The sequence below is a fragment of the Monodelphis domestica genome, chromosome 4 (assembly GCF_027887165.1).
Source record: "Monodelphis domestica isolate mMonDom1 chromosome 4, mMonDom1.pri, whole genome shotgun sequence".
In the NCBI taxonomy this organism is placed as follows: domain Eukaryota; kingdom Metazoa; phylum Chordata; class Mammalia; order Didelphimorphia; family Didelphidae; genus Monodelphis; species Monodelphis domestica.
This window is the reverse complement of record NC_077230.1, coordinates 110,595,102-110,615,453: the sequence shown is the minus strand read 5'-3', so window position 1 is coordinate 110,615,453 and position 20,352 is coordinate 110,595,102. Positions and strand designations below refer to the sequence as shown.

Below are 20,352 nucleotides of genomic sequence, written 5' to 3'. Positions count from 1 at the left end.
TGCCAGCTCTGGGAAGGGAGAGGAAAGAAGGAAGGGAGACAATTTAAATCGTATAGCTTCATAAAACTCATGTGGAAATTTGATATTAAGATAAAAAAATAATAAAATTAAAAGTGGATTACAGGGGGCAGGTAGGTGGTTCAGTGGATTGAGAACCAGATCTTGAGATGGGAGGTTCAAATCTGACCTCAGACACTTCCTTGATACCCTGGTCAAGTCCCTTAACCCTGTGAAGATGGGATTAACTCTCCCCTATTTATTCTTTAGATTTTAGCCACCAGGAATGTATATAGCCCCACTTAATCCTTAAGGGGGAGGGGTCAATGACCTATGTGTGGTAGGAAGTAACAAATCAGAAAAGACTGACCCCTGGGCAGTCTGAAGGAAAGCTAAAGCTGCCATTGGTTCACGTAAAAGTGGAAGGAGGGCACAGAAAGTGACGCAAATAACTACCTTAAAAAATGGTGGTAACCTCAGTCCAACCATAATTTTAACCTTAACAACTCCCATTGCCTAACCTCTACTGCTCTTCTTCTTGGAACCAATAAATACACAGTTATTGGTTCTAAGATGGAAGGTAAGAATTTTCTGAAAAGTTAATTTTTAGCTCTGAGATGGGAGCCATAATGAAACTTGGATTTGGAACATCTGTGCTCTGTGTTCCCCAGACAAAGCCTTTAACCTATCAGTAGTTCTGTTTTCTAAATACTTCTAAATATTAAATACGTCACAAGATTGTTGGGGGAAAAGGCCTTTATGAACCTTAACGTGCCATCTAAATGGAAGTTCTTATTATTGATTGGTGGTCCAACTCACTTCCCATTTGCTCCCCTCTGGCTTTTAAAATGCTGTTCGTTCCACTATTGAAAATGGTTTTTCAATGGACGAATCTGGAATAGCGATGGTTGGTTCTTCTGAAGTCTACAGTAATTCATGAATATGAATTAGAGATGTTGGCTGGTGACTTGTGTGGAATAAGAAAATCTTGTACCTTTGAACTGCACCTCCCAGCATCCCTTTCCTCTTTTATCCCCATGTTTGCATTTGTTATATGTTTTTGTGTATATAGTTCTGTAACTCCACCCTAGCTATCTGTGAAAGACAGAGGGGCTATGTTGTACTTGAATCCAAAGGACACAACCAGGAATGGAATGGAATACTGTAGGAAACTAGAAATGTGGCAGTTTGGGGAAAACCTGGAAAGTCTTAAATAGACTGATAGAGAGTGAAGCAGAACAATTTTTATAATAATACCATCGTAAAGAAACACAACTTTGAAAGAACCCTGATTCACGCAATCATCAACCATAATTATAAAGGATCAGTAAGAAAGGTAAATTCAACATAAAGAAGAATTTCCTAACTATATAGTCAACCAGTCAACAAATGTTTGCTGTGTGCCAGGCACTGTGCTAAACACTAGGGAGACAAGGGAAGAAAAAAAAAGACAGTCCTTGCTTTCAAAGGAGCTCACAGTCTGATCAGAAAACAATACACAAACTACTACTTTGAAATAAACTATATAAAGGAAAAATTGGAGAGGGAAAGCACTAGCATTAAGGGGTGTCAAGGTAGCACAGCAGTTAGAAAGTCAGGCCTGGAGTCTAGAGGACCTGAGTTCAAATATGACTTCAGACACTTCCTAGCTGTGTGACTCTGGGCAAGTCACTTAACCCTGTTTGTGTAGCTCTTACCTTTATGTCTTGGAATTGATACTAAGACATAAAAGTAAGAGGTTTTTGTTTGTTTTTTTTAAAGGGGGTGGGGATCAGGAAGGCTTCTTTTAGAAGGTGCGATTTTAGCTTTGACCTAAAGGAAGCCAGGGAAGTCAAAGGATGAGGAGGAAGAGCGCTTCAGGCTTGGGGGACAACCAGAGAAAATGATTGGTCTGGAGATGGAGTGTTGAGGAAGCTGTTGTCACTGGCTCCAAAGAGAGAGCGGGGCAGGGAGTAAGGTTTAAAAAGCTTGGAAGGTAGGCGGGGACCAGATTAGGAAAGGCCAGACCGAAGACATAATGTTTGATTTTGGAAGTACTGGGGAGTCACTATAGTTTATTGAAGTGGGAGAGGTGTTGATCTGGTCTGTCTTTAACTTTTCAATTTAATAGTTGGAAGAATGGAAGAAAGGAAGAAAGGATAGAGACTTGAGATGGGGAGACAACCAAAAGCAGAGAGCCTGCACCATATTGTTGGCAAAAGGGAAACGGGTGGTATAGGAGAAATGTTACTAAAGTAGAATCTAGAAAGCTTGACAACAGATTGCCTATGAGAGGGAGGAGTTGAGGATAATACCTCAACAGTAACAGGGGAGTTAGAAAGAGGAGAGAGCTGGGTAATGGAGAGTTGGGGGAAGATACTAAATTCATATTTGCATTTAAGATTCATGCAATTGGTAAATGGGCAAAAGATAAGAACAGAACATTTTTAAAGGTAGCTTTTCATGTTTACTTCCCATTATTTTCCAGTGGAAACATTTTAGCCACAGCAACTCTCAAAACTGAGGAGTCATCATCCGTGTTGGTAGAAAAAAGGTTCTGAAGTAGAAGCTGGATCAGAGCTGAAACTGGAGTAAGGCAGCCAGGGCTTTGTCCTAGAGGTAAGAGGGATTCCTCTAGAGGACACAGAGTACAAGCAGCAAGCAGGTTGACCAGATGGTAAGAAAAAAAGGAGGCACAGGCTCCCTCCCAGCTGGGGAGTAACTTAGCTTGGGCCCCAGTTCTGGCTCCCTCTGTGGGATTCTCTAGACAGCCAAGGAAGAATGGGCACAGGCTCTCAGAGGCTGGAGAACTTAGAACTAACTTACTCACAGGAAAGATCAGAGGTTCGCCTTCCCCTTCAGAGCTCATGGTATTCTAGACTGGGACTCCAAAGGGTCAGGTCCTCTGTATAAACTTTGGCCATAGCCTCAGAGGTCAAACTTCCAATCCAAGCTGAAAGAGCACTAGTTGGGAAGTCAGGAGACCTGCTATCTTTTCCAGGAAGCCTTCCCCAAACCCTCTTAATTCTAGTGCCTTCCCATTGTTAATTATTTCCTAGTTGTGCCATAGTTATCTTGCATTGCATATTATCTCCTGTGTTAGACTGTAAACTCCTGTAGGGCTGTTGGTTTGTTGTTCAATTGTACCCAATTCTACATGGCCCCATGTGTTTTTTCCCCTTGGCAAAGATACTGGAATGGTCTGCCATTTCCTTCTCTAGTGTATCCTTATTTTTTACAGATGAGAAACTGAGGCAAATAGGGGTTAAGTGGCTTGCCCAGAGACACCCAGCTATATGGACTCAGATCTTCCTGGCTCCAAGTCTGGTGCTTTATTCACTGAGTCACTAAATTGTCTCTTGATAGTAGGAACTGTCTTTTGCCTCTTTTTGCATTCATAGTGCTTAGAACCCTGCCTGGTACATAATGGGCACTCAGTACGTAATGTATTGGGTTTTAGTCCTGCTCTCACACAACTCCAGTCTTCATAACAATCAATTCTAGCTCAGGATCCCCTATTCTAGTGGCTGGAGGAATCCTAAAGTTCCTTCTAGCTCTGGATTCTGTCTAACCCAAATGAACCCTGAGGTTTCCTTGCTAAAGAAGCGTCTTCAGTGACTTTGTTGCCCCTGGAATAAGAAAATGATTTTTTTTCGTAATCTCCGCTTGGTGTTTAAAGCCTTTCCCAGGCTGGTTCTAGTCCACATTTAGTTCACATGACTCCCTTTCACATTTTCTACCTTCCACTCAATTGTAATCCCCAAGATTGTCCTGACATCTCCCACCCTGACACCTAGAATGCACTGTCTCTGCCTCCCACTCTTAGAAACGTTGGCATTTGCACCTTGTTCTGGGAGAAGCCTTTTCTTATCTCTCCCCCTCCTTCCTCTCGGGACCCCTTCTTGTAATCAGTGCTGTCTCCTTAAATTATCTTGTGTTTACTTATCCATGTACCTACGTGGCACAACAGATAGAGCCCCAGACCTGGAGTCAGAAAGACTCATCTTCTTAAGTTCAAATCTAGCCTCAGATACTTACTAGTTGGGTGACCCTGGGCAAATCACTGCACCCTGTTTGCCTCAGTTTCCTCATCTGTAAAATGAGCTAGAGATGGAAATGGCAAACCACTCCAGTATCTTTGCCAAGAAATCCCCAAATGAGGGGGGAGCTGGGTGGCTCAGTGGATTGAGAGCCAGGCCTAGAGACGGGAAGTCTTAGGTTCAAATCCGGCCTCAGACACTTCCCAGCTGTGTGACCCTGGGCAAGTCACTTGACCCCCATTGCCTAGCCCTTACCACTCTTCTGCCTTGGAGCCAATACACAGTATTGACTCCAAGATGGAAGGTAAGGGTTAAAAAAAAAAAGAAAGAAAGAAATCCCCAAATGGGGTCAGGAAGTATGGAACACAACTTAAAAACAAAAACAAGTGAATACCTCCTGTAGAATGCAAGGTGGGTATAGTGGGGAAGGAGAAGCTATTTTTCATCCAACACCTATGTAGAGTTTTGAATATCTTGGGCACTTCATAAACACTCTCTGGGCAGAATCAAAAGGAACTGAATTGAATAATCCCATCTTTCTAACCCTGATTATCCCCTATATGCAAACACTCTCTCTAGCCAGGTGTCTCCAGTCCCATTTCCAAAGACCCATGGTCAACTCGCTAACCCCAAATGTACAAAATGCACTGGCTTGGCTTCCCCCATCCTCTTGGTCTGGAAGGCCCTTCACCAGCCAAAGCTCCTTTTTCTCTCTTATCTAAGTCATGCTCTTCCTCCAAAGCCGAGATCAAGCCCCAGCTCCTCTGTGAAGCCAACAAAGCCCCCAGGGATCATTTCCTCCCTGGAATTTTTGCTGTTTTGAAGCAACTATAGTCTTTTGTGAGATAAAATCCAGAAACTCGGGTTTTACTTGAGAGTCTGCCAGGAACTATAAGACGGTGGGCTATTTCCCCTGTCTGGGTCTCAGTTTCCTCATTAGTAAAATGAGATTGGATTTGATAAATTCTAAGTTTCTTTTCAGTTTTACCACACTTTGAATCTATTTTTAGTGATTTTGATGTCCGTCTTATCTCCCTAACCTGATTGTGAGAACAGGGACCATATCTTTCAGCTTCCTTTAGCTTCTAAATTACTCAGCAGAGTGTCTTGACCACAGGAGATCCTCCATAAAATATTTGTTCATTGACCAATCACAGAGCAATTTTTTTTTTCTCGTGGCCAACAATACACATTTAACCTTGGGTCTAAAAAGTCAAAGTGCAGGTTTCCTGCCAGCTCATACATAGCAATAATATCCTGCAAGTGGGACTTCCTCTTAGAAAATGCTGTGCTCATAGGACCAAGAACTTTAGACTCTCTTGCCTCCAAAGGGTTAAGACTTGTTTTCTATCAGGAAATGAATGGTGGTGACTTAAGGGCACTGGGCAGGCTGATTACGAACATGCTTATTTGATATAGTATGATCTGATTCCAGTGAATGGCACAGAATAAACCGAGGAATGGGAACATTATGGAATAGTAATGCCGTTTAAGAAATGATGGCGAAAGAATTTAGAAAAACTTGGGAAGACTTGTAAGATGTGACACATGCAAAGTAAGCAGAACCAGGAGACAATTTACAGAATGACCGCAATGTTGGAAAGGGAAACCCCACTGAAAAAACTTCAGAACTCTCAGCAATGCAATGAGCAGGTATAACTGCAAAGGACCCAGAGTAAAGCATTCCTCCTGGCCCTAGGCATAGAAGGGGAAGGTCAGAAGCACAGAGGAGCCATAAATTTTCAGGCGTGGATGATGGATCGATTTATTTTGCTTAACTGTAAGTCTTTGTTACCAGGGAAGTTTCTATGAGAGGGCTGGGGGAGTCAATGGGAATCAACGTTGATATCTTTTTTTTTTTTAAGTATAAGGCACTTTTAAGACAAAAACCAAACCATTCAACAAGAGGCAAGTCAAATCTAAGACAACGTTTTGATTATTTTCTTTAGATTTCTCTCTTTCCTTTTTGGGGTGCATCTCAAGTTCAGTAACTCAAGTTCAGTGGAATATTTTCCTTCACTGGTCAAAGCTATTCAAGGGTGAAGAAAACCAAAGCAAATGACTTATCTAGAATGATCAACTCGCCAACAAGCCCTAATTGGGAATGTTGACCCTAGGGAATCGCAAGGTTCAAATCCATGAAAAATCTTATTTTAATAAAAGAACTGCATCTGCTCTTAATCCTTAGAAGTTATTCTCCTCTTGAAACAGGGTGTCCTGTTTCTGCCTTTGACAGAGAGAAGAGGACCCTGAATCTGAAGGATTTGGGAAGATGATTCAAAGAGGAAAAGCTTCCTTGCTTTGGTTTTCCTGTTATTGTGACAAACTAGGAGCCTCCATCCCAGGCTCTCTTACACACTTGCCAGAAAGGAATATATCACCTTGAGCCTAGTCAGACTGTCTACAGACAAAAGAAGGCAAGTATGCCTTAGGAAACATTCCAATAATACCAGCCCCTTCATCTCAAGAGACCTACCCAAGTATCCCGGATGTTTCTGCCCCACCATTCAGGGACAAGCCAGTGCTGCTCTGCCGATCCTGCCGGCGTCGGTACAGCTCGGAGGATGCCAGATCCCGGAGTCTCATGCCAGCCATGGTGCCCCCACACCACCGTGCAAGTGGAATAGGGAAGGCCGATTGGAAATTGGCTCTAAGAGGCCAAAGCCCAAGTGACTCACTTTTCCGGTTAGGAGGTGAGACTGCCTTTTTTTTGCAATGTTCTGACAGACAAGACAGAAGACTCCCCCAAAGCTGTGTAGTCCTGCTCTACTCTTCTAAAAGCAAGGAACTTCCTCTGGAATAAAGGTCAGCCTCTCCTACTGACCGTCAAAACAATTTCCATGAGCATCCATCCAAAGAGAGTCATTCCGTCTGGATCAATACATTTCAAGGATCAATCTGCAAAAGGTCCATCTTCAATTAACTGGATTTCATCTGAACCTTCTAGCACTGAGGGGTGGTAATTCAATCTGGTATGCCCTGAAGTCAAACTGGTCCAGAGCATCAAAATCCAAAATGCATTAGGATGAATGAACCCTACCCCCCAAAAGAAAACTCCAGAGCTCCATCGGCTTGAGGCTCTTCTCCTGCTGACTGCTGCATTGGACAGTATCTTCACATTCCTTCGTGGGAGAAACCAGGCTCCCCAAACCATTTGTGTCCAGCACAACCCTCACCAAACCAAAAAGAGGCGGGCTTGGAGACTTCTGCCTCCCAATCTGCACCGGCTAGGGTTGGAATCGGGAACTCCAGAAGAGGCACATGCTTCACATTCCAGCCTGCAGCACACTGAACAGGGGTTTGAACCAGCAACCCACCCTTTCCACCACCTCTTCCCCACCCCTCCTCCTCTCTCTGACTGAGGCTCACATTACACAAAGGGTCTCCAAAGGGCAGTGGCACCAATCTGGGAAGGAAGGCAAAGTTGGTTTCAAAGAGGAAAGAAGTGGGGAGGGGAAGACTGGTGGAACTCCCTAGTCAGGATGTTATTCAATCTGGAGTGGGAGAATGAAAAACAAGTCTGTTTCAGGGTTTGGTTTAATCTAGGAATGGGTCATTTAACAAAGAATTCCCAAAGATACCAAGAGAGGCCTTTGGTGGTGCAGCCACACAGTCACAAGACTTGAAAGTTCATCTGGATGGACGTAGGAAGATGCCAGGCCCCAGTCAAGCAGAGCTCCGCAGTCTGTCCAGGCAGCAGCCAGCAGCCAGCAGGAGTAGAACCAAAAGACCCCAGGAAGAAAAGGAATTAGGACAGAGAGGCTGACAGGCTGCTAGGTCCAGATCCAGAGACATGACCAAAGAAGTGGGACGGCAAAGGATGAGGCCAAGAGACCAAGGGACCACTTTACCTCCCCCTAAGTAAAAGTAGAAAGCTGGCTAGTCTCCCCTGTGCCTAGGCAACTAACCCCCTGGGAGAGGCAATGCAAAATGCACCTAAGTCTCAAAACATTTGCATGAAAGGTAATATTCCTGAACCTGTCCAAGAGGGGAGGAAGGAGCAAGAGTGTGTGGGAGAATACCAGGAAGGCTCATTTAAATGCATTTTTTAATTGGAAGAGATTAGTGGGGTCGCTTGTGATTCTGGCAAAAACGTAGTGATTGAACAATTCCCATTGGCAGCTGGAACACCAAAAGTAATTACTAATACAGTAGGATGCCAGACTGCTCATGAAAATCCTTAACAGTGATTCAATTTCCTTCCAATTATTGCACAGTGTTGTCAAAATGCCACAGTGATATCTCCCTCCCTGGTTTGAAAATAAGGCACCTGGGAGGCATTAGCTATTTGAAATACTTTTAATGGACAGCAGTGTATTTTTCCCCCGTAATTTAAACAGGAAGAATCACTAGACAGATCTGCAAATAAAAGACTTTTTCCTTACCTAACAGAGACAGCAACAGCACATTCCAGATTTCAGACTCAATGGCTAAGAAGAAGATGATCCCTTTGGTTTCTTTAGGAAGAGGAGTGATCTAGCAAATACTTTGTCAGTCATCCTCACTAAGATTTTGCTGGACCCTTCCAAATCTTGATACATGAAAAGAAGCCTGCAAATGGGTTTACGATCCAATCCCGGAATGTGAGCACACACTCCAAGTGCTTTCTGTGTATCTCCAGTGCTTATCACAGTAAATGCAAACCCACACAAACTGGGTAAACTAGTCCCAGCAAATCTTTGGATGATTCCTCTGACTACGGTATTTCTTAATTTTCTTATTTTTCCTCTTCTCTGAGACTTTTTACTTACTCCTTAGAAATGTAAAAATGATATATAAATGGCGAGTTATAAAAATAGGTAGATGTGAAAACTTGCCAATACCAGTTCAAAACTGTTCAGATACTTTAGATAGATGTAATCAAAAGTATCTTCAGTGATGAAGTGAAGCTCAAATGTGAATTTCCCTTCAGGGCCAGGTGCAAGGATGCTAAAGAGACTCTTATTATAAAAACAAAATATTTATTGAAATATATAAGGATAAAAAAGGATTTTTAATTCTAAGAGTTTCTAAATCCACCCAAATAAACTCCCAAGTTCCACAAGGAACCACTTCTCCTGTGTTTCAGAGACTACACTAAACCTCCCTGATCTGACTAACCCAAATTTATACTATCTAAATAAAAAACTACCACTATTATCCTTATAATTCTTAAATTAGCCTTCAAATTATAAAAAAGCAAAGGCTAGCTAATTGAGTCTCAACAAGAATCAAGTTAGGACTCTGAGCCTTAATAGAATCAGAGTCCAAACCAAAGACCAGGTTTTCTTTGGTCTTCTCAGAGTTAATATATAAAAACTGCAATAGACAGTCAATAGTGTTTTCCAAGTTGGGAAAGGAAAAAACTGAGCTCCTTCAGGTCTTTCCCTCAGACAGAGAGAGAGGCAAAGATGTTACCTCTTCCATCCCTGAGAGAGAGTCTCTGAGTGTGTGTCTCTGCCAACTGCCAGAGCCCAACTCCCAACTTCCAGAGAGAATAATTGACATAGAAAAATGGTTGTAACTGTCACATCTGAAATTAACATGCTCTCAGCTCTGATTCAAACTCCAGTTCTTTTTTCAAACCAGCCACTTTACTTCTTATCCCTAAACTAATAAAACAATATTTATTTTCTAGTATTATCCTTACAGAACTGACCAAAATCTCTTTGCCAAGCAAGATGTATACAACTGAAAGATACAGGAAGCAAGGGGATGGGTAAGGAGGAGAATAAAGACAAATAGAAAATCTTCCCAGAAACTACAGATTAGAGGCTTCTAACTTAAGTGGACTTAAGCTGGTGGTTTTGAAGAGGATATGGGTAGATATATATGTTTTATTTTTAGGTTGGTATTCCTGATGTTCTATAGTTGTCAAATGCAAGATCTGCCAAAATGCCAAGCACTTTAAATTGCCATCTAAGTAGTAGAGACAAACTAAAAAAGGTTACTGGAGCAGATAGGTAGTATAATAGATAGAGCACCAGGTCTGGAGTCAGGAGGCCCTGGGTTCAAATTTGACCCCAGACACTTCCTAGCTGTGTGACCCAGAGCAAGTCATTTAGCTCCACTTGCCTAGCTCTTACCATTCTTTTGTCTTAGAATCAATATTTACTATAGATACTTAGTATCAATTCTAAGGCAAATGATAATGGCTTAAAAAAAGATAATAAGGTTACTAATAACTGTTTTAAGTTCTTCAAAGACTTTCCCAATTATCTTCTGTAGCCCCTGAGATAAATAGGATAGTTTGATGAATAAGAACAGACTCAGAAAAACCTAAAAGGACTTTATAAGGGAATGAAGAACAATTTGTATTATTATAAGGTACTTCCTCTTTTTTGGTGGATATTTGATTTGATGGCAAAAAAGGACATTCCTGTGAGAAATCACATAAAAAAGAAGCTTGAAGAAATACAAATAGTTCTGAGGATCTGAACAAAAATAGCCCCTCAGATAAGAGTACTGAGAGAATCTGTTTGGAAGTAACTCAGAGACAAAGACTCTGAGTGATGTTAGAGGTGGCTTCATTGCATTGTTTCTGTACAGCTAGTTTGTTTTTAGGACTTTGGAGTTTATTGTTGGGTAACTGCATCAAAAATCTGTTTGAAGACTACAGAACAATTGTATAATAACTAATTGTGTCATATCTGATGAAAATGTAGATTTGGGGTTTCTCAACATAAGTTAGAGATGGGTCATTACTTATGAAGAGACCTAAATTTGAAGCATTAGAAGACAGAAAATGGAAGCCAATGGGTAGGAGTCAACTGAAAAGACAAGAGTCGCCACAGGCATGAGAAAGAAGCACAGAAGAAAAAACAGGCAGAGCAAAGACAGAAGGGAAAAAAGAGCAGATTAACTGAGAACCAAGAAAAGTACCTAGAGTGTACACTGTCCCTGTTCCCACACACTGAGCTGGGGAGGTGAGAAAGGGTAGAAAGATTAGCTTTGCTCCTAAGAGCTTTTCATGTGCCTTCCTTTGCTCATTCTTTCCTCATTAGGCACTGTGTCCATTGGTGAGAAAATATCATCCAGGTTTATGGATGGAATGTTATGTTTTACCATACTTGATTTTGCCTTATATTGAGTAGATGGTTATTTATGATTATTTCTGGTTTTGCTTTCTTAGTAAATGTTTCATGTTTAAGAATCAATGGCATCTTGCTCCCAGAGGATCACTAAACAGGATTCTTTCTGATTTTCATATATATTCATGTTTTATTTTAATGTATTTATTTCCATAGATTTTTATATTATTGTAAAAGAGCCCTAAGTTGAAGTTCTGTTCTACCAAGTAAAATTCCTTTTCATAAAACCAACCCCCAAAAAGTCAATGATGTTATTGTAATCAATGTGTATAAATGGTAAACACACTAGTGGGGGCTCAGCAACTACATCAAGGAAGACTAATAGTGTATTACTCTCCCAACATAGTTTACTCATGAGACTGTGAAAGTGAGATATGGGAGCTGTGACTGCCCCCTTCCCCTAAGAACACTATGATACCCTCCTACCTGCCTGTAAGAGTACCAGTTGTAGTGAAGGAGTCAGCTAAAAGAAAGAACTAAACTTTGGGTGCCCCACCTCTACCATACCTGAACTACATAATGAAAGCAACATTAAAAAGGAAAGTAAGTGTGAAAGATTTAAGAACTGGGATCAATGCAATGACTAATCATGACTTCAGAAGACTGATGAGAAGTATGCTTCTCATCTTGGCAGAGGGGTGATGGGCAAGAAGTACAGAATGGGACATGCATGCATTTTCAGGCATGGCCAATATGTGGATTTGTTTCTTTTGACTCTATTTGTTATAAAGGAGAGTTGTAACTAATGAGGAGTGGGCTGGGGCAATGGCAAAGAATGATAATGATGGGCATACTAAAAAACATTAAGAAAACAAAAAAAGTGTCAAATAATCATTTTTAAAGCACAGAGAAAAGGGTAGAAGGAAGTTCAGAAAGGAACACAAAGTAGAAGGGAAGTACTGGAATTATCATGTTAAATTCTAAATATTCTTTAAAAATACATGCAATATACAAGTTGAGGTTCATTTGTAGTCCTCTTCTGTTCTTTGCATAGGGAAATGTTTATATTTGTTGACATTTACAAGTTCAGCATTTATATAGCACCTTTTTATCTGTATTATATTATTTGATTCTCACAAAAAAACTCTATGAGGTAGGTGCTATTATTATCCCCATTTTTAGCTGAGGAAACTGAGGCAAAAAAAAGGTTATGTGACCTGACCAGGGTCATGCAGTCAAGTAAATGTTCAAGGTAGGATTTTAATTCAAGTCTTTCTGATTCTGAATCCAGTCATTGATTTCACTGTGCCATCCTGCTATGTAATGAATTTTAAAAAGAGATTTCAACACAAAACAAACATAGCAAATGTTATTATTCCCATTTTAAAGATGAGAAAACAAAGGCATAAAAGTTAGGTCACTTGCCTGAAGTCACACAACTAATTTGTGTCAAAACTGGGACTAGAACGTAGAATTTAATTCAATGAAAAGAATACTAGATTTGTAGGGAGGTGAAGTGGATTCTATTTTTTCTTATATCCAAATTATCTGACCCCAGACAAATTATTTCTCTGGCCTCAGTTTCCTCATCTGTAAAATTAGGGAGTTTGATGAAATTATCTCTGTCCTTCTAAGCTCTGATATTCTATGATTCTGTACTCCAAACTCTTTCCTCAGGTCCACAGTATTTTACAAATATCTGTCAGACTATCAATAAACAGCTACCACTAATAATAACAGCTCATTGTATGGCAGACACTGTGCCATGCACTGGAAATATAAAGAGAGGCAGAAGCCAGTCCCTGGTCTCTACTCTCAAGGAGCTCATAGTCTACTGGGGAACACAACACACATAGGGGCCAACTACATTCAGGATAAATGAAAAATGGCCCACAGAGGGGGGAAGCGGAAGGCTATTTGCCCCCTGAGTAGTGCTTTCTTTGAAGGACATTCGTGTCCTTTATCTCATTTTCTTCTTGCAATAGCTCTTTGCAGTGCTCAGGACACTGTAGGCAGGAGAACACTAGGCATCCAGAGGGCACAGCCTCTTGTCCCCAGCAACAATGCAAAGTAGCCTAAATAGCAAGCCTTGACTGCTAAGGAGGAGTGTTCAATTCAATTCACAAACCCTTATTAAGCATAGAACACTGTTCTAGGTGCTGAAGAAGAGTCTACCTTTTCAGAGGACAGTGTCCCTGCCTTCAAGGCATACATAGCCTTCTAGAGGAAGAAGAAATATGTTGTTGAATCCTTTTAGTTGTGTCTGTCTTTGAGACCCTACTTGGGGTTTTCTGGTCAAAGATACTAGAGTGGTTTGCCATTTGACAAATAGGGTTAGGTGACTTGCCCAGGGCCACAGGGCTAGTAAGTATCTGAGGCTGGATCTTCCTGACTTCAGCTTAGTGCAGCGCTCTACAGTGCTCTATTCTCTGGGCTACCTATTTAGGTCTGCTCCCCAAGTAATAATAGAAAAACCTGGAATGGGAATGGTTGGGCACATTACTCTGCCTCAGAGCATCACAGTCCAGATCCATCTGTGGTCTAGCCTCCTTTTTCTGGCTGTGCCTTCTCCACCTGGCCCTTCTGCTGCATCTTTGACCGCCTGCCCTTTAGCTGCCTCTCCTAGGTTTCCCAGCATCTCCAATGGGGCTAAAGAAGGAGAAGGAGCCATTCCCAGTGCCTGCTTCTTCCCTTCACAGTGCTACCAAGGGACCCAGTGAATGATAGGCTTAACTCAGAGCCAGTGGGTAAGAGAGTTGGGACTTGGATTCAGGTAGGGCAGATTTCAAATTCTGCTTTAAAATCTTACTAGCTATGTGATCAGAGGGAAATCTCATAGCTATAGATAGAAGGAGTATTAATAGGAACTGATGGTGTGATGGGCAGAACCATCACTAGGAAAAATTGTAGCTGAGGGGCAAATACTATAAATTAGCAAAGGCAAGTGGCACCAAGTATATCCTAAACCAGTGATGGTGAACCTTTTAGAGACCAAGTGCCCCAAATGCAACCCTCAGACCCCATGTGAGATGCCCCTTTAGCCCACACAGGGGAGGGAGGAAGTGCTCCCATTGGGCTGCTGGGCAGAGGGGCAGGTCATGCCCTCAGGCATGGTGGAGAAAGGGAAGGAAGCTGCCCCCTCTGGCACACTCCGGCACATATGTCATAGGTTCACCAACACAGTCCTAGATTGTTGGGGGTTTGCATTTGGGAGAGGATAGAAAGGATCAGGTAGTGAAAAGTCAACTCATTTAACTCATTCTTCTTGCCAGCTAGATGATCAGCTCTATGGTTTCTGTCTGCAGAAGGATTCTTAGAGCTCTCCCTGGGGCAAAGCTCCTGTAAGGGTAACATGGACTATGGAGCCAGGTAGCTCTGAGCCCAAAGAAAGCCAAAAAAGCTGACTCATTCTTAGGATTTTCATTGCCCAGAACACTGATAGTGCCCTGAACAAGAAGGGTCAATATTGGTTCACTGTACTTTGTCCTAGTCAAACAATATCCCAATAATTATCTACCCTCCTAGCAACTACATTTTAGGAAGGGCATTAAGAAGCTGGAGAACATCTAGAGGAGTGAGGGGGCATATGGAATTCCAGTGAACATGCCATTGAGGATCAGTTTTTAAAAATGGGAATGTTTGAGAGCCAGGCCTAGAGTTGGAAGGTCCTGAGTTCAAATTTGGCCTCAGACACTTTCTAGGTGTGTGACTCTGAGGCAAGTCACTTAATCCCCATTGCCTAGCCCTTACCACTCTTCTGCCTTGGAACCAATATACAGTACTGATTCTAAGAGAGAAGGTAAGGTTTGTTTTTTTTAATGGATCCCAGCTGTGTGACCCTGGGCAAGTCACTTAACCCCCATTGCCTAGCTCTTACCACTCTTCTGCCTTGGAACTAATACACAGTATTGATTCCAGGACAGAAGGTAAAGGTTTTAATTTTTTTTAATGGTAATGTACATTCTGGATAAGAGCAGACTCAAGGAAACTGTTATAAATGTTTTAAAATATGTGGATGAGGAGGCAGATAGATGGCTCAGTAGATGGAAAGCCTGGCCTGGAGACAGGCAGTCCTGGGTTCAAATATAACCTCTGACACTTCCCAGCTGTGTGACCCTGGGAAAGTCACTTAACCCCCATTGCCTAGCCCTTACCACTCTTCTGCCTTGGAACCAAAGCACAGTATTAATTCTAGGATGGAAGGTAAGGGTTAAAAAAAATATGAAAGGCCATCATGAAGAATAAAGGTTAAGGCTTGTTCTGCTTGTTACTATAACAGGAGCTTTGTCCCAAGAACTGTTCTGAATTAAGAACAATGAATAGAAGTTTAGAGTTAGACTCCCAGTAAGGAATGTTTGCTTCCTAATTAGAACTTTCCACAAATGAGGTGAGCTGCCCTGTGGGCTCCCCCTTGGATGAGGTCTTCTGTCAAAGGCTGAATGGCCACTTAATGGTGCTATTGGAAAGTGAGTTTCTCCTCCAGTCCAGAACAGAAGGAAAAGGAAGATGAATAGCTTTGAAGGTCTCTATGGTTCCGTGACCCTTATTGTCAATGGCATAAAACAGTACAGCTTGCATCAGAGTATTGTGGTTGTGGCCAGTGACACTCTCAGAATTCTCCCCAGGGAAGCAGACAAAAGCAGCAAAATGATAGATTTGATTGGGATAATTTAACATTCTTCATATATGTGGATGTATTTGTGTGTGTACATATATTCAACACACTCATGCATGTGTGTATACATACATACATACATACATACATATATGTGCTTTCCTACATGGATTGAGATCTGATTGTGTCTAGGCATGTTTATATACTGAAGATGGGCCCCAAGTCACTCCAGATACCTTTGAACTCCTAAGGATTTTGGATTCTTGGCATAAAATCTAATAGTTCTGAGTCTATGCAGTTGTCCATGCATATAAATACATAATAATAACAGTAACACTGGCTAGCATTTATATATTGCTATATTGTTTGCAATGTGTTTTACACATCTTATCTCATTTGACTCTGACAATAACCCTGAGGTGTAGGTAGTTTTTTCTTCATTTTACAAAGGAGGAAATTAAGGCTGAGAAAGATCAAAGAACTTTCCCAGGGCCACATAGCTATGTACAAGTAGACCGTCCACATTGTTGGGTGTTAGAGGCATGGCGACTCCACAATCTGGAATATCTACATAAAATTACAAAATTTAGGTTAAGTATTTGGTCAAAGGCTATACAATTTCCAAACTCTTTCTGGGTCATCTGTGGCATCAACAAAAATCTCACCCAAATTCCCATTTAATTTTTTATGCTGACTCCACATTGGGGAAAGTTGTGATGGAGAAGGGATGCCCGTAGGGATCTGAGGTGGGATTTGAATTCGGGTCTTCCAGACTCTAAATCCAGCATTCTACCCACTGTGCCACCCATGCACACAGTATATGCCTATGTGCAATGAAATGTGATACAGCATTTTTCCATTCATTAGCCTGGCACTTTTGATGTTTTACATACACTATCTTATGGATGTCTCCGCTACGTTAGGAGAGAAGAAGGGAAATCATTATTATTTCCATTACATAAATGAGGAACGAGTCATACCCAGGGGTTAAATGTCTTTTCCCACCCAAACCTGGTTAGTTGGCAGAGTCAGATTCAAAGCCCTGGCTAGCACTTGTTTACCTGACACGGCCACTACATGATTGCACATGTGCCTACAGCTGGGAAGACAAATATGTTATCAGGAAGCCTTGACACAGCAGAAGAGCTCAGGAGCCTCAGTGCAGAGCCATTTGTTTGTTTTAAGATGTTTTTAGCTTACATTATGGCTCTTTTGCCTTGGAACCAGTACACAGTATTGATTCTAAGACAGAAGGAAAGAGTAAAAAAAAATACATATATATATATATATACATATATATATATATATATGTGTGTGTGTGTGTGTATATATGTATATAGGCTTAGTGGTTGCTAGTAATTGTGTTATAGTATTATTATATAGTATAGTATATATAGTATAGTATTATCATATATAGTATTATATATAGTATATAATTATAACATAATTATTATAATATTATGGAAAAAAAGCTTAACGATTCAAATACCATTCAGATGCCCTGGGAAGGGCTATTGGAACCATGGAGACCCCAAAGCAGACATGACCGAAGGTTCATATATCTAGAGGAAGGAATGACCTCAGAGGGTATTAGTCCAAATCCTTTACTTTATCATTGAGGAAACTGAGGTCTAGAGAGGTGTTAAGTGTCTTGCCAACAGTCACACAAGCAATATGGGTCAAAGGCAAGATTTGAACCCAAGAACTCCTGAGCCAGTGTTCACTTTATTGTATCTCACGGAGATGAAGCCTGGGATAGAAGAAGATAAAGAGAGGGTTTCTATGAACTTTCTTTAGAAACAGAGGTTGCTAGTTCTCCATCCTTCCTTTAAAGAAGAGAAGACTAGGAAGAGCCATTTTCTTTAAGAGCTTATGGTGTCTAGAAGTGGAGAAAACCTGCAAGCTTGGGGCTTGGAAGTGGTGGAGGAGATCCTACAGCCATGTATATGCTCCAAAGAGGTCAAAGACAGGAAAAAAGAAGGTCCTACCTACATCAAATAATTCATGGCGGCAAAGAACTAGAAATCAAGTTGACCCCCATCCATTGGAAAATTGAAATTCATTAGGAATTTTACAACTGGAAAACAGACCTCAGAGAACATCCAGTCCAGGGTTTTTTTTACTTTTTTATATTATCAGTCTCTCTAAGAGTAATGGTAAAATCTATGGACCCCTTCTCAAAATGTTTTAAGTTACATAAAATAAAATACACAGTACACAAAGGAACCCAATTACATTAAAAGATTGATTCCAAAATATTTTTAAATAGTTTGAGCCCATATTAAGAATCTCTACTCTGGTGACTCAATGGATAGAGCACCAGGCCTGGAGATGGGAAGTCCTGGGTTCAAATGTGGATTCAGGCATTTTCTAGCTGTGTGACCCTGGGCAAGTCACTTAACCCCTCCTTGCCTAGCCCTTACCACTCTTCTGTCTTGGAACCAGTACTTAGTATTGATTCTAAGACAGAAGGTACTTAATGAATATTAATTTGGCCTCTCTGTAGGTGTTGGATTGGAAAAAAAGATTCACTGGATGCAGGAGAAATGAACATATTGCTATAGAATAGGGGGGGAAATCCAGGGGGTCTGGATTGCAGTGGGTATAAGTAGAGAGAAAAGGAAAGATGAGATGTACAAGAGGTAGAATGAATAATATGCCCATTGTGTTGGCAGAGAAAGCAAGGCAAGGACTATTTCATTTATTTGCTCAAATCATTTTGAGTCTGTTCCAGAATTTTAAAATCTAATATTGCTTTCTCTATTTCAAATGTATTATTTGTTCTTGAATTATAATTACTCGTGTATGATTAAACAGAGAGGAAAGAATAAAAGCATAATAATTATTAGTACTCTCTTTAACAGAAAATTTAACAAAAACAAGATACTACCAAAAAAAACCTCTCAATTGTAATGTTTAAAATCCATGTAACTTCTTCAATGGGAAAATATTGACTTTTAAAAAATATTTTCACTACTGAATTTCTCTTCTCTATAATTTTGTCATTATGAAAAACTAAACAATCAGCGACTACAGCAAAGAAGCATGATTAGCACATTGAGCAATTCAAGTCACAGTTCTCTTTGTTACCTTAAGGCCCTTTGACTTGTTTTACATCTATCCTCATAGGTAAATATTAACTATATGGGTCAATGTTTCAGAAATTCAAGATCTGGCCTTTCCCAGATCTTGTAGAAAATAAAATAAAATAAAATAAAATAAAATGACAAGAAAAATAAAAGTGGGGAGGAGGGCAGCTGGGTAGCTCAGTGGATTGAGAGTCAGGCCTAGAGATGGGAAGTTCAAATCTGTCCTCAGACACTTTTCAGCTGTGTGACCCTGAGCAAGTCACTTAACCCCCATTGCCTAACCCTTACTGCTCTTCTGCCTTGGAACCAATGCACTGTATTGATTCTAGGATAGAAAGTAAAGTTTTGCTTTTTAGAAAGAAAGAAAGAAAGAAAGAAAGAAAGAAAGAAAGAAAGAAAGAAAGAAAGAAAGAAAGAAAGAAAGAAAGAAAGAAAGAAAGAAAGAAAGAAAGAAAGAAAGAAAGAAAGAAAGAAAGAAAGAAAGAAAGAAAGAAAGAAAGAAAGAAAGAAAGAGAAAGAGAGAAAGAGAGGAAGAAAGAAAGAAAGAAAGAAAGAGAGACAGAGAGAGAGAGAGAGAGAGAGAAAGAGGGAGGGAGGGAGGGAGGGAGGAAGGAAGGAAGGAAGGGAGGAAGGAAGGAAGGAAGGAAGGAAGGAAGGAAGGAAGGAAGGAAGGAAGGAAGGAAGGAAGGAAGGGAGGAAGGAAGGAAGGGAGGAAGGAAGGAAGGAAGGAAGGAAGGAAGGAAGGAAGGGAGGAAGGAAGGAAGGAAGGAAGGAAGGAAGGAAGGAAGGAAGGAAGGAAGGAAGGAAGGAAGGAAGGAAGGAAGGAAGGAAGGAAGGAAGGAAGGAAGGAAGGAAGGAAGGAAGGAAGGAAGGAAGGAAGGAAGGAAGGAAGGAAGGAAGGAAAGAAATAATAAAGAATTAAGAGAGAGAAAAAATTCAAAAATTTAGCAAAATGCACAATCTAGAATCCCCTTCGCATCTCTGTTCTTTTTTCTCTACAAGTCAGACCACAGGCCTTTTTTTTTTTGGTTAGGCATTAACCTACCATCACATTTTCCCTCATTTCTATCCCTGCCACTGTCTTCAAGTAAAGCTCTGGCATTAGCTACTCTAACTTCTGCTGCTGAGAATGCTTAGAAGCCAAGAGCTTTAGCACATGCCATGCTGAAACTCCAATAGCATTCTTGAGCCCAGGCTCCATAACTCCCAAAGTAGTAACACCAAAGGCAGAGTGATAATTGTTCACCGGGCCTCATCTAGTACCACTCAAACCCATAAATTTCTTCTCCTAGGCCAGGCCACAAACAAAAATATCTGCAGCTCTTGGGAGGCTGGTTGGCCTTTCACTGATAAGCCTCTTGACTTCTCTGGTAATTGACCCAATCAAAGGTGAGGAATTCTTCTGGACTTCGTAGGGAATTCTTAAATAAGACTCTGGGTGAGCGAAATCTAAATCTAAAGCTCAACACTCTATTTCCCCTAGAGAGCTATTACAGAGACCTTTAGTGTTAAGATACTCAAATCTATGTGAATTGATCCAACTATTCTGGAGGGCAATTTGGAACTATGCCCAAAGGGTGCTAAAAGACTGTCTGCCCTTTGATCCAGCCATAGCACTGCTG

At 41.0% G+C, this 20,352-nt stretch overlaps 1 protein-coding gene across 8 annotated transcripts in view; it reads right to left on the bottom strand.

The window, feature by feature from the left end:
* Positions 1 to 20,352, bottom strand: part of LIMS2 (LIM zinc finger domain containing 2) — a 101,922-nt gene that overhangs the window by 54,111 nt on the left and 27,459 nt on the right. Inside the window, exon 1 of one of the 8 annotated variants that reach the window (XM_007493986.3) lies at positions 6,493 to 7,329. The exons of 6 other annotated variants lie outside the window; for them this stretch is intronic. In XM_007493986.3, the coding sequence (XP_007494048.1) occupies positions 6,493 to 6,611 (119 nt within the window). In that variant the 5' untranslated portion in view covers positions 6,612 to 7,329. Of the gene's footprint in view, positions 1 to 2,806; positions 2,948 to 6,492; positions 7,330 to 20,352 lie in introns of those variants that run through there. One more of the 8 variants, XM_007493990.2, reaches the window with a different exon arrangement.